Here is a 15,488-nt window from a genome sequence, read left to right as displayed (position 1 = left end):
TTTTTATTGATGCAATTACTAAAGCTGTTACACGATTCGCGAAACCAGCTAATGGTATTAATTTTGTCTTTTTAATATTAATAATAGCATGTTACTAACCCTAATAAAATTTAAATAATATTTTGCAGGAAAATACTACGTAGTTGATTATGGTTACCCATGCACAAAAGAATTTCTGCCTCCTTATCGTGGTCAAATATATCATTTACAAGATTATAGGGGTAACAATTGGCAACCGTGTGGTGCAAATGAATTGTTTAACTAATGGCATTCATCACTTCGCAATGTCATTGAACGTTATTTTGGAGTACTAAAGGCTCGTTTTCCCATTTTAAAGCTTATGCCTTGTTATAAGTTGGTTAAACAACGACTCATAATAACTGCTTGTAGCACGATTCACAATTTCATTCGTCAAAATATATTAGATGATCGTTTTTTTATGGAATATAGGGAAGAAGATGTTAATGTCATTGATGGGGAGAATGGTAGCAGTAGTAATATTGGTGTACTGAATGCACTTAATTTATCTGATGATGGTGCAGCACAAATGAGAGCTTTTATAACTCATCTGACATAAGGGTGAGCAAATAATCCATCAATCCGGTCCGAACCAATCCGATCCGTGTGATTCGATTCGGTTTTCAGATCTCATAGTTCGGTAATGGCTTGGAAAAATTGCAATCCGCTATTCATTGTCCGGTTAACAAATTGGACCTTGAAAAAAACGAATAAAACCGTGAACCGAACTAATCCGAACCGTTACCTAAATAATATATTATATATGACTATATATATATACAATATTGAATATACTTATTACTTACTGTATTTATTTATTTTATTCATTATTCTTTAACGTAGTTAACCCTAACTTCCAAATTCATTACTCTTATTTCATTACAATCGCGCCTCCCTCAGCCTCTTCTCTTCAATCTTCTCTCTTCATCCTCTTCTCTTCGCCTTTGTGACTCTGTCTTCAATCTTCACTCTTCGCCTCCATCTTCCTCCTCTCACCTCCCAATCTCTCGTCTCTCAATCCAGCACCTCTCAATCCATCGTTCACCCTACAATACATCAAAACAACGGCGACCTCTGTGTATCGAAGCAACGACGACCTCTTCAACTGGATCTACCTCTTTTTCGGCGAGTTCACAAGATTTTTGCATGGATCTTCTTATTCTTCTCTTCTCTGAACTTTTTTTTGTAAATTATTTTTTCTTATTCTCCTTTTCTCTTCGACTGGATCTACTTCTTACAAATTATTTTTTGTAATGGTTTTCCATTGATTTCTTCGACTGGATGAAGATTTCTGCTTCAATTTACGTCTATTTCCCAATGAAGATTTTTGCTTCAATTTACGTTTCTTTCCATTGATTTCAAATTGCTTTGTGTAATGGCTTGGCTTTTTGCTTGAATGAATCTCTAATTGATATTTTGAGATGTTTATTTGCTTTATTATTATTATGATTTTTTGGCACACTGTGAATGAATTATCTGTACTGCAATTAAATAGACACACATATAGATTTTATTCTGATTTATTACTTATTTGTATAGGTTAAGTATTCAAGTTGAATCTAAGATGTTTATTTGAGATGTTTAAGTATATTGAGATGTTTATTTGCTTTATTATTATTATGTTTTTTTGGCACACTGTGAATGAATTATCTATACTGCAATTCAATATACACATATATATATTTTATTCTGATTTATTATTTATTTGTATAGGTTAATTATTCAAGTTGAATCTAATGTAACAATTTCTTTTCCTGGTAGATGACAATTGCAGAAGATACTAATGTTCCAAGGCCTGAAGTTACTACCGCTGGCACTAATGATGATGATTTTAACACGCAGGTATGTCCTAGAAAAAAAACGTTTCATATATGATATTTGGGACCATTTCACAAAAGAGATAGGCCCTAAATGTACTAAGTCGAAATGTAATGTGAAATGCAACTATTGTAGTGCATCTTATTCATGGTATAGTGGAAATGGGACAAGCACATTGAGAAACCACATAAGTAGATGCCAACAATATCTATTTAATGTTGACAAGAAACAAAATTCATTTCATTTCAGTCGACTACAGAAGGAAAGGGTGTTATGGTTTCTTGGAAATTTGATCAGGAGTTGTGTGGACAAGCACTTACTAAAATGATAATCATTGACGAATTCCCTTTCAAGTTTGTTGAGCGTGAAGGTTTTTGTTATTTTCTTTGTGCATTGCAACCAAAATTCAAATTGTTGTCACGTTTTACTGTGGTTAGGGACTGTTTGGCATTGTATGGTATTGAAAAGAAAAAGTTGAAAACCTTAGTGAATTAACTCAATCAAAAAATTTGTCTCATCATCGATATATAGACGTCAATTCAAAATCTTTCTTATATGTGTCTTACGGCTCATTTTATTGATAAGAATTAGACCTTACACAAAAGAATTCTGAATTTTTGTATAATGCCTAGTCACAAGGGTAAGAAAATTGGTCGTGCAGTTGAGACTTGTTTGCTTGATTGGGGTATAGACAAATTGTACACACTCACGGTTGATAATGCTAGTTCAAATGATCTTGCGGTTGCATATTTGAAAGAAAATAAGCTTTCTAGGAATGTTGGCTCTTTCCTTTTAGGTGGTGAATGTTTTAATATGAGGTGTTGTGTACATATATTGAATTTGATTGTGAAAGATGGTTTGAGTGAAATAAATGATTCAATAGTTTGAATTCGTGAAGCTGTGAAGTATGTTAGGAGTTCTCCACAACGGGGAGAGCGTTTTTAAGCATGTGTGAAGAGGGAGAATATAACATTTAAGTCACATTTGTGCCTAGATGTTTCAACTAGATGGAATTCCACGTACCTTATGTTAGAGGTGGCCTTAAAGTTTCAAAAAGCTTTTGAAAGGTTGGAAGATGATGATATTCTATTCCTACTAGAAGTTAATAATAAACCTCCTACTGGTAGTGATTGGGAATATGCTCGAGTTTTAATTGTTTTTTGTAAAAAAAAATTTATTAGTCCACTAACAAGTTTTCTGGATTTTTTTATGTTACTTCTAATAGATATTTTCATGAAGTGTTGGGAATTGAAAAGTTGTTACATGCGTGGTCAAAGAGTCCTGATATTTGGTTAAGTAATTTGGCATCAAAAATGAAAATTAAATTTGAAAAATATTAGGGAAGCATTGAAAAAGTGAACATGTTGGTGGTGCTTGTGGTTGTGTTGGATCCTCGTTATAAATTGAAATTTGTGAAATTTTGCTATTCCGAACTTTATTCTCTTGAAATGGTTCATAACCTTAGTAAAAAGGTAATGGATACATTGAATCACATTTTTAGTGAATACACAAAGTTTCATGCATTTACTTCAAGCTCTTGTGGAACAAGTAAAATTGCAAATGAGGTGAGAGTTGATAATGCAAATATGGAAGATGATTTTTCCTCTTTGTACATAAAACGCAAGATACAAAAACAAAATTCTACTCTTAAGTCAGAAGTGAAAAAATATTTGGAGGAAGCTTGTAAAGATGTTATTCTAGAATTTGACATCTTGAATTGGTTGAAGGCGAACGATAGTAGGCCAGTATAAAATACTTTCTGAAATTGCAAGAGATATTCTAGTTGTTCCAGTCTCTATTGTTGCTTTCAAGTTCGCTTTTAGCATTGGAAGTCGTGTGCTTGATCAATTCCGTAGTTCTTTAACTCCAAAGCTTGTGGAATGCTTAATTTGTACACAAAATCGGTTACAGGCTTCACCAACACCAATTGATGTTGAAGAAAAGTTTGAGGAACTTGAACAATATGACTCTGGTAAGTATTAACAATTTGTTACATTTTTATTCAATTTATAAATAAATATCATATTGTGGATTTTTAATTAAATTATGTTATTTTGTGTATGTGATTACAGTTTCAGATTCACGTTCAGATGTTAATCTCTTGAGAACTAGCCTGGCCTTGCTTGCTGTCACTTTCAGACTTGATTTGCTGCCATTTTCATACTTGTTTTGTTGCCAATCAAGATTACTATTGTTTGTTGTTTTATTGTGCTATTTTTTTTTTCTATGCTACTGTGCTACTATTCAAGTATTTTGTTTTGTTTTGTTCTAATTGGATAATTTATATTTGGTATTGTAATATTATTTTCACCTTTAGATGATTTACAAATCTTTTTTGTTATTAGGTAATTTAAGTTTGTGGTGATATTATATGGGGTAAATCTATTTTGAGATTTTATTGCTGTTAGCCTATTATTAGGAATACGATTTACAAATCTATTGATGTTATTAGGTATATGATTACAAATCTATTTTATTATTGTTAGCCTGTTATTGTTGTTAATGGGCCATAATCTATTGTTGTTATTGGGCCATAATCTATTGGGCTGTTTGAAAAGCCCAATCCATGGAAACCGATCCGATTTGATCCGTTACTTTCTAGATCGGTTTGGTTCAGGTTGAAAGACCCCATAGATCGATTCAGTTTCAATTTTTACCAATCCGTGGGGGTCGGTTCGGCTTGAACTTTATTCTCAAACCGAATCGATCCGAATCGTGATTAGGCCTAATCTAATGAATCAAACGTGGGCATCATTCAAAGGCAATGCTAGATGAAGTTACTTTTATAATTATCTAATGTTTTGTTTTGATTAGCTATTTCTGTAATTTTAATATTTTGTTTTGGTTATATATTACTAAACTTAATGTTTGTACAACTAAAAGTACATATGACACTTGAAGTAATTTATGTAACGCTTTTATTATATTTAAATTTAGTTAATTTTTAATTAAACTTGATATATTGTATTTGTGCAGCTTTTATTAATTAAGAATACTAGCTAAAATAAATTCACCTCCAACACTTATTTAAAAATAAATAAAAAATTTACATTAATAGTTAATATCATATATTAATGAAATAAAAGAGTGAGATTCAATAATATTTTTATTTATTTTTTTAGTTGACAAAACTATTTTCAATAAATACAATCAAGTAGTTTTATGAGTCTTTGTTTTCTGGAAACTGTTTTATAAATTTTCTTAACCAAACAGGTTTGAAATCTAAAAAAACTGAAAACCGTTTTATGTTTTGATTCTCTAAAAACTGTTCTTGAGAACTGTTTTTATAAATGCAATCCAAGCAAGGCGTATATTTGTTAAATAAAGAGGTGGCTTCATTGCCCATATTTAAAAGAGATGTATTATTGAATAAAAATATATTAATATGGATAATAAAGTTATTTCAACTCTTTATTTAACGTAAAACTAACAAGAGGAAATAAGCTGCAATTTGTTTTTATATATATGGTTGTCAGCTATAAACACAGTTTACAGGGAGTTAGGTGCCACAAAATTATACTATAGGGGACTAAGTGCAATTAAGCCTTTAAATTAATGCTTGTTAATCATTGTTTGCAATTCTCATATAATATTTGTGTCTATTTAAGAATTAGAGGTTGTCACAAGGCTAGAGAGTCACGGGTCAACCACGGGTTTTGGATGAGGCACCTTATTTCAAATGTGCCGAGAAATAATTTTTTGTTTTCCAAACTCGTCCCCTGCATCATAGTTAGCTAGGTTCGTCGCACCTTGGTATACATATTTTTTTAAGAAAAACAATTCAAACATGTACAAATTCAAGATAATTTTTTTTTTTTTTTAAAAAAAAAAAAATTAGTGAAATACTTAACAATCGTAATAACAAAAACGTTGTTAAAATTTAAATTTATCATAAAAACGTGAAGAAAAAAATAAAACTACAGCTAATTAAAGAATCTTTATTTACATATTTATTGTTATTATTAGGACGAGATGAGTTTTAAACTTTCTCTTCAAACTCGCCCCTACATTTATTAAAATGATCCCAAATTCGTTTAATTAGGGACGAAAAGTTAAATTAATTTCTCTAAACATTGTCACTCTTGCACGATGTTATTTTTTGTGATTACACATGATCAAGTGGGGTCCATACTAACACTAATAATATTGTCATTTAAAACCTTTAAACTTTTTATTTTAAAATGTAATCCTCACTAAACATGTATCAAGTTCAACTCTTTTTTAAATCTCATATTGGTTTTGGAGAAAAGTTGGAAAACGAAAAATATTAAAATGTTTACCTCTTGTCCATGAGTAAGACTATAAATAATTGTGTGGTTGGATATTACAAAAGAATTACTAGTTATAAAAAAAAAGGGCAAAATAAATAATTACCAACTCCTTTATTTGTATATTTGCCAAATTTCATAAACCAAATACTCCGTAGGTCCTAGTGTGGTGATACCGGTGAATGTATAAAGTGAAATTTGGGGGTCGAAAAGAAATTATTCAGAATATCATTGCAAAATTAATTGTAATAATTGTATTGTTCAATGGTTAAAATTGTACTGTTCCAATGGTTTAAAAAACGCCGCGTGTCCCCATGTACATGGAATTTGGTGTCTGATTCCAAAACAAACCACTCGAGAGAAATCTGAACTCTTTTTTGGTGGGTAAGTTCTCTCTCTAAAATCCCCTGAGATTCTCTCTCTCTAAACTCCCATCGAATCAAATTCTCTACATCGAATCGAATTCAATCAAATCAACGCTCTCAGCCTCTTTCAATCAAGCACTTGTCGATTTCACCTAGGAGTTCATCTGCAACGAGGCGATGTCGAGTGTGCCTTCATCGGCATCGAGCTCCGTCTCCGTCCCGGGTTCGAACCCTACCGCCGTTTCCTCGCAGTTCACGTACTCTAATGGTTCCTACTTTCCGATGCCGTTCCACCTCCAACAACAACCACCGCCACAAGCGTACGTCGCTGCTCCTCCTGTGCAAATCCCCGCGCCTCCTGTCGTTCCTTCTGTCTATGCGGCAGCTCCGGTCCCCCTGCCCGGTGTTTACTCGCTGCCGCAGTATCAACAGGTGAGATGCCCAAATAGGTTTAATTGAATTCAATTTTTTTTTTTTTTTTTTTTTTTTTGTTGCTGTTTATTTCCTCAAGAATTGGAGTTTTAAATAATTCATAAAATTTTAAATAATTGGCAGAGTGGGGAATTTACTTGGGGCAACCTAATATGATTAAGAAAAAATTGAACAAAGGAATAAATACAAAAATATAAATATTGATTGATAATATTTACATTCAGTTCATTATAATTGTCCTCATCAATGAGTTTTCATGTCTTTTCATGTTGATAACATCATTATGGATGCTATTAAATATGTTCCTAATATATGTAACCAAGCAATCATTCATCCATTGATCTCTCGCTCATTCTTAGTAAAATCAATGTCAATGTCAAAAGCAAGTAAATCTGTTCCCGTCTCAACCATTATTCTTGCAAGATCACCTATATCTTTCTTTTATGAATGGCAACGGGGCAGGTTTGGGCCCCTTCCCTATCTTGTTCCCATTTAACAGAGTACACCTTTGTCCTCCATCGGCATCCCTGTTATTGCACCCACTCACCCTTCCCTCTTCTCCCCTCACCCGCCTTGCCCCTCCCCTTTTAGATTTTCACTAAGATTTTCGTAACTTAGAGGCAAAGAGAGAGCGAGGTCTCGCTACCATTTCAGTGAGACAGAGCGAGTCTAGCTGTTGCTGCTGTATGTTTCGTTTCTAGTCTGTTAGCAATCCCAAATATTGTAATACTAAAAATCACAATTTTGTATGATACTAAAACTGATCTCACTAAACTACGTACTTTGGGACCCTACAGAAGGTAGACAGATATATCAAGATTTGGGTTGATGAGCATCGAATTAGACCAAAATGTTGATGGACCAAAATTTTGGTTGCCATGCATGAGTATATTATTTGTACGTGTGTATAAGAAATAATGTCATTGTTAGTGTAAATTGATATTAAGGACATTATATTATTTGGTGAAAAGGGAAAAAGAAAATGAATTGAGGTATTATAGAAAATGACCTCTTCTAATCTCTATTTTATTATTCTATGGTACTATTTGATAACCTACTAAAAAATGTGCTATTTGATTACTTAATATTGAATAAATTAAATAAGTTTGACCTAAATTGGGATAATTATTAGCTTGGGAGTCTTCACTCACCACTGAATATTAAACACTTATGATTCAAATGAATATCATAGAAGTTTTCAATTAGCACTTAAAATACAACTCTTGAAAATTTCACTGAAAATTTGAGCTCTTAAAATTTCAGCACTTGAAAGTTTAAATGCTTAAATAAATTCAATTTTATCTAACAACACCTAAATCAAAAGTCCTTACCATTCTTAATAGTGGAGAAAAATGAAAAGAGTAAAGATGGGGTTTACTAATTAAATTAGTTTGAACTCATGGAATTCAGAAATAATAATGAGTAAATTATCAATAATTTGTAATATGTGTATCTATAGATCCAACATCATAGTTATTGCAGATTACCATTAAATGCAAGAGATAAAGAAATAGAGGAATGGACGGCATGAAGTAGTAGAGCTATTCCATTACCATTTGACCTATGAGATATCAGTCGAGTAGAACTTATAAAAAAAAAGATATCTCAGTCGAGTAGAATTGACTTTAGTTTTTCATGCTGACATATATGTATTGTGTGCAATAAGTTTGAGGATGGTTGTAGAATAAAATAAAATTATATTAACAAATGACACAATTTTAGTGTAAGTTACCGTATAAGGGTATTAATGAAAAATAGATAAATAGATGTATGTCAAGGGAAAAGTGGAATAGATTGTTATATGGAACATGGTAGGGGTGGTGAAATATGTTCAGGACGATAATGTGTATATAAGTGGTTTTACTCTTCTTATATCATAGTCTTAGTGGTGCAGGACAGGATAGGTTTTATAGATTGAGTTAGAGGATGAACAATGTAATATAATATGTATAATGACTATTTTAATTATTTTAACACAAACTTACCAAAAAAAATGGTGTGCAATAAAGGATGAAAAAAATGGAACTATGTAGGACATAGGTGTGGTAAAATGAGGGGTCATTGATTGATGCAATGGTAAAAACTAAAACTGACATTTTTGAGTGTCCGAGCATTCACTTTGTACAAAATAATAAAATGTCTAGGTCTGTCTCTAAATCCTTTCCCTCACACCACCCCACGCTGCTGGCAGGCACATTGGGTAATGAAATCCGTTGCAGAATAAGTTCAAGGATGAAAATGCGACATATTTAATGACGTTAGTTTAATCATATGATAGCTTTATTAATATAGGACATAATTGGTATTTTGAAATAAATTAGAGGATGAAAATGATATATAGATATGCATAATGGCATTGTTGTAATAATATAATGGCCTCGGGAATGTAAAAATTCTGGAAAAGGAAGCGAGTTAGACAGAAAAAGCAACTTGGACAAAAAAGAAACGAGACAAAAAGAAGCAAAGTTGCTTCGGAAATTCTATTATGTCGTAGAACTTTGTATGTATTTTCCACCAAGGAACTGAATTTTTTTTGTTAAAAATAATTTCAGGTGTAAAAAAATATTACTTTGCCAAAATCAAGACATAGGAAGAAGATAGTTTTGAAATAATGTTGCTCGTTTATACCTTGCACAGGAAAATGGAGGCAATAAGCTCCTTAATGTTTGTGGTAGATATGTATGCATTTTTTTCCTTTGGGAATGTATATTACAATTAAAAGTAACTTTCTTATATAAGAATTTACTTTTTCCTAGGCAAAATCAATTTTTAAACGGGGAATTTTCTTTCATTGCTTTTATGTATATAACTATATATGCATATTGTGTGATGTTTGTAATATTTTTTTTTAACAGGCCCAGCAGCTGTTCCAAAGGGATGCGCAGACAATCACACCTGAAGCTCTTGAGAGTGTAAAAGCTGCCCTAGCAAGCAGTGAAATTGAGCACAAGGCAGAAACGAAAAAGAAAGCAATACCTCGTAAAGCTGCAGGGCAGGCTTGGGAGGATCCAACTCTTGCAGAATGGCCAGAAAGTACGACTCCTTCCCTTCCCCATTCTCTCCGTGTCTATCTATCTCTACTGATTTTTTTGGTTAAATAATTCTAGATCAGTGAGCAACTGGGCATAAATCTGTTGGATCTGTGTGCATAAAATAGTTTGTGTAAGTTGTACATGCTCATACTTTTTAAAAATTAAAGCTTATTCAGCTTGGTAATTATATTGTTAAGGACCTAGCATTATAGGCCAAAGTTGAATGCAAAATTATTCAATCCTATACAAGTTTTTAAAATAATTTTGATGATGTTTAGGATTTAATTTTTTTGACAGTTAGTGTTTTGTATAATGAGGGCAGGGGATTATAAAAGAATATGTTTGAAGTTTCGACCTACGACCTTTCACTTATAAAAATCTAGGTTCAAAATTTGCTATGACTCAATTTAAGGATAATTATTGATTGGTAGAACAGGGTTTTGGATTAGAACTTAGGTTAGGAGTTGTTTCAAGTGACCTAAAGTGCTGTTTTGATTATAACAACAAATCAGTGTGAAATTGCTAGAAGCCTGGAATTTGAGTAAAGACGAAGTGAATGAGAGAAAAGGATGAGAAATAAATAGCAGTAGAGAAGATAAAGAAAACAAGAGTAAAAAACCAGCAATCTCTCAAATAAAGCTTTAGAACTGCACTTCTTAATTGCATATCCATAGGGGTAGCAATTCAACCAGATTGCCGGGACCCTGTCCTGGCCCACCCTTTATGAATTGGTTTGGAGGACAATTAGATGGAGTATTATGTAAAACCATATTTTGGGTGGTGTTGTGAAAGAGTGCCTCTAATAAAGTACTAAAATATCTTATGTGTGCTTCATTATATTAATCATCTATGTTTTTTTTTTTTTTTTAATAGCCATCACTCTTGCCCTCTCCCTCTGTATCAATTTTGCACCCTTGTTTGCCAGGTGTACATTCTCGTTGTTCTGATATTGTTGGCATTTTGCAGATGATTATCGTCTATTTTGTGGCGACCTTGGAAATGAGGTGAATGATGATGTACTGTCAAAAGCATTTTCACGATTTCCTTCATTTAACATGGCAAGGGTAAGTTCCCATTGGAATCACTTTGGTTTGCCTGTTGTTAGCAGTTTCATGATTAATAGTTGTTTGCATGGTCTATTTGACATGTCTTCTTCAGATGTTTATTTGAAGTGCATGGAGCTCTCAAATTTCTCGTACATTATAAGGTAGGATTCTCTACGAAGTGTTCTGACTTTTAAGAATGTGTTAGGTTTGCAAGATGAAAAGCAAAGAAATAGCTAATAATTTTACAACCATTTGTAGTGGCAAATGCAATGAGGCATTGTGAAAATGTCTAGCGGCTTGTTTTGCAGTTTTTTCATGTGCTGGATGTGTTTTGTTGGAATTTGAAGAAGTCAGAGGTGGAGGGACTATGAGAGGACTAATATTGGGTGTGAGGCTGAGGTTTCAACCTTATTTTAGTGATTAAGAGGAGATTTATTGCCTTCCTATGCAAATTTTGGCAAAAGCTTGTAAGAATCGTAAGATGGCATTAACTAATAAATGTTAAGATTTAAAGCTATTTCGGAATGTGGACATGTCAACAAATCATGGCTGTTTCTGGCTTTATTTCCTTGTCACTTTCTAACAATACAGATTTAAGCTCCCGGTAAATGACGTGTGAGGATGAAAGAGTTGAATGGAACATAAGTAAAACAATTATGATTTTTGAAATGTTAATGTGGCGCATTAGGTGATGTAAAATCATTTCTTTGTTTTTCTATGTGGCAGACAAGTCTTACGTGGAGTGGAGTTGAAGTAAAACAGTTATATAGTAAAAAATGTTCAAATACCTTTTGTAGTTGGTGTTAAGTAATTTCTTTTCTAATATGATGGTGTATTAATGTTGTTCTATAGTTGATGCAAGATCATTTGTTTGGTTTTCATGTGGGAGCCACGTCTAACAACAAAAATTACCTGGAGCTCAAATAAAATGACTATTTAATTAAAAATGTTGAAGTACCTTATGTAGTTGGTGTGAAGTCATTTCTTTTCTAATATGATATGATGGTGATCAGTGATTCCAATTGGCGCTAAAGTTTTTTTAGATAAAAGAAAAGGTTTTTAGATGTATTATTATTATATATATATATATATATATATATATATATATATATAATCTTCCTAGAGATTTATTCTTTAGATTTCAAAGATAGTTTTCCAAGTTTGAACTGATTTTGTTATACAAAAAAGATAATGAACAGTAAATAAATAGATGAAGAATTAAGTAGAAATTGGCAATTCTTGGCCTTTCCATGACAAGATTTACACGTTTAGCTAGGCAATCTTTGTTACTACTCTCTCCCCTAGAAACATGGGAGATCTTTGAATACATATTGTAGCGACTATTTACTTCTGGCATCTTCCTTTTTCATTTGTTATCTCCCTTTCATATCCCAGTGTCTTCATTTTTTGGTTTGTGTCTGCTTGTAAGAAAAATAATTGCCTGGACAACATTGTGGTTCTTTGACTGTACTTATTTTATTTTACAAAGCCACGATCCTTACTATTGTCCTGTGTGAATTTGTGTGCATGTGCACTAATTATCACGTTTTTCCCATATACCTTTATTTGCTGTGGTTATCTTCACTATTTGTTGCTTTGTCACTCTCCTCGGCAGTATTTTCTGTAGGGTTTGTATTTCCTTACTATATTTTCAAAATTAATTATAAAAAATGCATGTATGAATTCTTTCATGGATGTAGGTTGTGAGAGATAAGCGCACTGGCAAAACTAAGGGCTATGGATTTGTTAGTTTTGCCAACCTTACAGACCTTGCAGCAGCACTTAAAGAAATGAATGGTAAGTATTGTTTTTACTTATTGTTGTTTTGCCATGATTTTTCTTACAGTCGGTTTCTGCACCATGCACGACCAGCGTGTCAAAAGATTATACCCATGACATTAGGAGTCTATCAAAGCCATATTCAGTTTTTTCAGTGTTTCTGCATACAAATAGTTTAGTATTATCACCCCACTTTCTGGAGTAGTTTCTGTGACTTGTGAGGTGTTGATCACAAACCGAGGAAGCAAGAAAGCATCGCTACATATATACCTAGTTCAGTGATTTGACATTGGTATCAGTTGCAGAAATAAATTGTGCTTCAATGCTGCAGTGCCTGAAATTTGCCAATCAGGAGTGATATTGGCATTAGTTTCAGAAGTAAATTGTGCTTCGAGGTTTCGGTGCCTGAAATTTGTCAATCAGGAGTGCTGGCAGCAAAGACTAGAAAACAATCATTGTAGCATTGTTAATTAGGTGTGCCACATTAAGTAGTTTCTAATGGTATAATTATTTATTTAAAATTCTAAATCAAACATGGATTATAGTTTTATCACTAATCATATGAAGAGAAGTGGAAATAATAGTGAGGCTCCAGAACGATGACTGCAGTTTGGTTTGAAGACCACAAACGATGCTAATTGAAGCATTGGTTGCAGGTAAATATGTTGGAAATCGGCCAATCAAACTACGTAAGAGCAACTGGAGAGAGAGGACAGATTTTGAAGCCTTGGAAAGACAAAAGGTGCATTTCCGTGTTCCTTCAACATACCTTTTAAAGTCATTACTTTGATTTTGCATATGTCCACTTACTTACCATGGCTTTTTGTGCTGACCTTTATGGCAGAACCATACTCAAAAGAAACCAAGGCTTCATAAGAAGAGCGTGTTGCACAAGTGAGGACCCACCTAATGATGGTAGCCAAGTAAACAATACATAAATTTCAAAGCTTTTAGTTATATTTATATTATTGCTTTGTCTTTTCCTTTTTTAATATTCATTGTGTTGATGGAATGGGAACAAAAGCATCTGAACTTAATCCATCACGGTCATTTTGAGTTTTAAGAACACAACTTTTGTGAGCTTCATGCTGTTCTATTTTGTGTTCATTAAGTTGGGGTTTTAATTTTCCTTGAAAAGCGACTTGTTTCTTCCCCCTTTGTGGTTTTTGGGGGCAGATTTTCATCCTCAGAACAGTGTCATTCCAAAACAAAGAAAGTAGTTGTCCCCTAATATGTTAATAACTTATAATAATGAAAAATTTAACGGTCACTGAATTTTTTGGGATGAATATTTTCCGAGTGTTCAGGAATCCAAGATAAGTTGAAATTGACATCCACACACATATCAGGGAGCGGAAAGGTACTATTAAAAACTCTGTACAATAAATCAAATTGATACTTCGCAACTAACATTGGCGGGCCTTGAGCATGGGATTTTGCTTTTAGGTACCATTTTGGTTATGTCATGTGATGGTAGAATCCTCCTCATAATTGAAATCCATTAGATATGGAAAATCTGTTTGCTGATAAAATGTTTAAATCTAGATATATGACATCAAAGTTTAACCAAAGTAGTGCAATTTATAATTTTATCTTCTATGATAAAATTCTAATTTAGTTTCTCTATCCAATGTTCAGAAAAAGAATATCCAAATGTTATTATTTGTTCTTTTTTCTTGTCTTTAACAAGTCTTAGAAGTGATAAAAGGCCATGAAAGGTCGTAGTCAAATGAGGATAATTAGGATATAATAAAACCATGAAAGGTACGTACTCAAAGCCCCTCTAACAGATGATGTGAAATGTGGGATTCTAAATCCCTTTTTGACCTCAAAGCCTTCCTCATGGTCCTCACCTTAGAACAGCTTTCAAGCATTTCATTTGACTGAAACTGTAATAAGTTGGTGGTTTGTTTTGTGCTCTGAATGATTTCTGCTACCCGCATCTTTATTATTTATTTTATGTTCCTTTTTGCCCTTGCACCCATATTTATTCATTGATGTTTTGGTTTCCGATTCACAGGGGTAAAGTTATGAAATCCTTAATGTGCAATGCATATGTGAAACGCTTGTCAGATGAATGGGTACTCCAGTTCTGCTTTCATGGGCATCCACTTATGAGGTCATCTTCAAACGTTTAATATAATGTACTGCGAGATTCATATTTTCAGTTGAATTTGTGTATTGGTAAATACTCTGATTTGCGAGGAAAATTTTACATTGAAGTAGTTTGGACTTTGTTGAAAACTGAATGTTCTTTTAACATACTAGAGTTTGTTGTAGGCATGAATAGACCAGGTATATATTCCTACTTGATGTAAAAATTGACTCTGAATTCATAAATGCACACTACCTCTATTAAGTATTATCCATTGAGAAGGATATGGTTTCAGGAGAGCCCTCTCATACGGGACCCATGAGTTATCATTGTTGACCATTGGATTGAGAGATTTATTAAAAGATTGATTTAACTATTCACAAATATCAAAAGCTGTATCAATCCAGTGGTTTATAAAGAGCTTGTTAGAAGAAGACTCTTGATATGCATATGCAGTCTGATGGCATGGATACATTAGGAGGACTAACATTTTGCGGTGCTTTTTGTGTTTCAAGATAGAGCAATGGAACTCCCTTGTGCGCATGCTGGCGATGCCTGACAATTCCGCATTCCATGTGTTTGGGGTTCTTCAAGTACATTACATCCAACTTTACTAATGTTTGACTAACAACGTT

The 15,488-nt window shown here is 33.0% G+C and overlaps 1 protein-coding gene across 2 annotated transcripts; it reads left to right on the top strand.

Moving 5' to 3' along the window:
- Positions 1-6,433: 6,433 nt before the first annotated feature.
- LOC132311705 (uncharacterized) lies at positions 6,434-15,123 on the top strand. Of its 2 annotated transcripts, none has more exons than XM_059809751.1 (7): positions 6,434-6,901; positions 9,757-9,934; positions 10,900-10,997; positions 12,680-12,776; positions 13,415-13,500; positions 13,603-13,673; positions 14,779-15,123. In XM_059809751.1, exons 1-6 carry the CDS (start codon positions 6,647-6,649, stop codon positions 13,654-13,656), a joined length of 768 nt encoding a protein of 255 aa, XP_059665734.1. In that variant the 5' UTR covers positions 6,434-6,646; the 3' UTR covers positions 13,657-13,673; positions 14,779-15,123. The 2 variants fall into 2 exon arrangements, with proteins under 2 accessions (XP_059665734.1, XP_059665733.1); XM_059809750.1 differs by having other exon boundaries at positions 13,603-13,681.
- The last annotated feature ends 365 nt before the right edge of the window (positions 15,124-15,488 follow it).

This window comes from Cornus florida, unplaced genomic scaffold, assembly GCF_030987335.1.
Source record: "Cornus florida cultivar Cherokee Brave unplaced genomic scaffold, ASM3098733v1 CherokeeBrave_3.0.0_Hap2_Chr06, whole genome shotgun sequence".
NCBI lineage: Eukaryota > Viridiplantae > Streptophyta > Magnoliopsida > Cornales > Cornaceae > Cornus > Cornus florida.
Note: the sequence above shows the minus strand (reverse complement) of the source record. Positions and strands in the feature narration are given on the sequence as shown.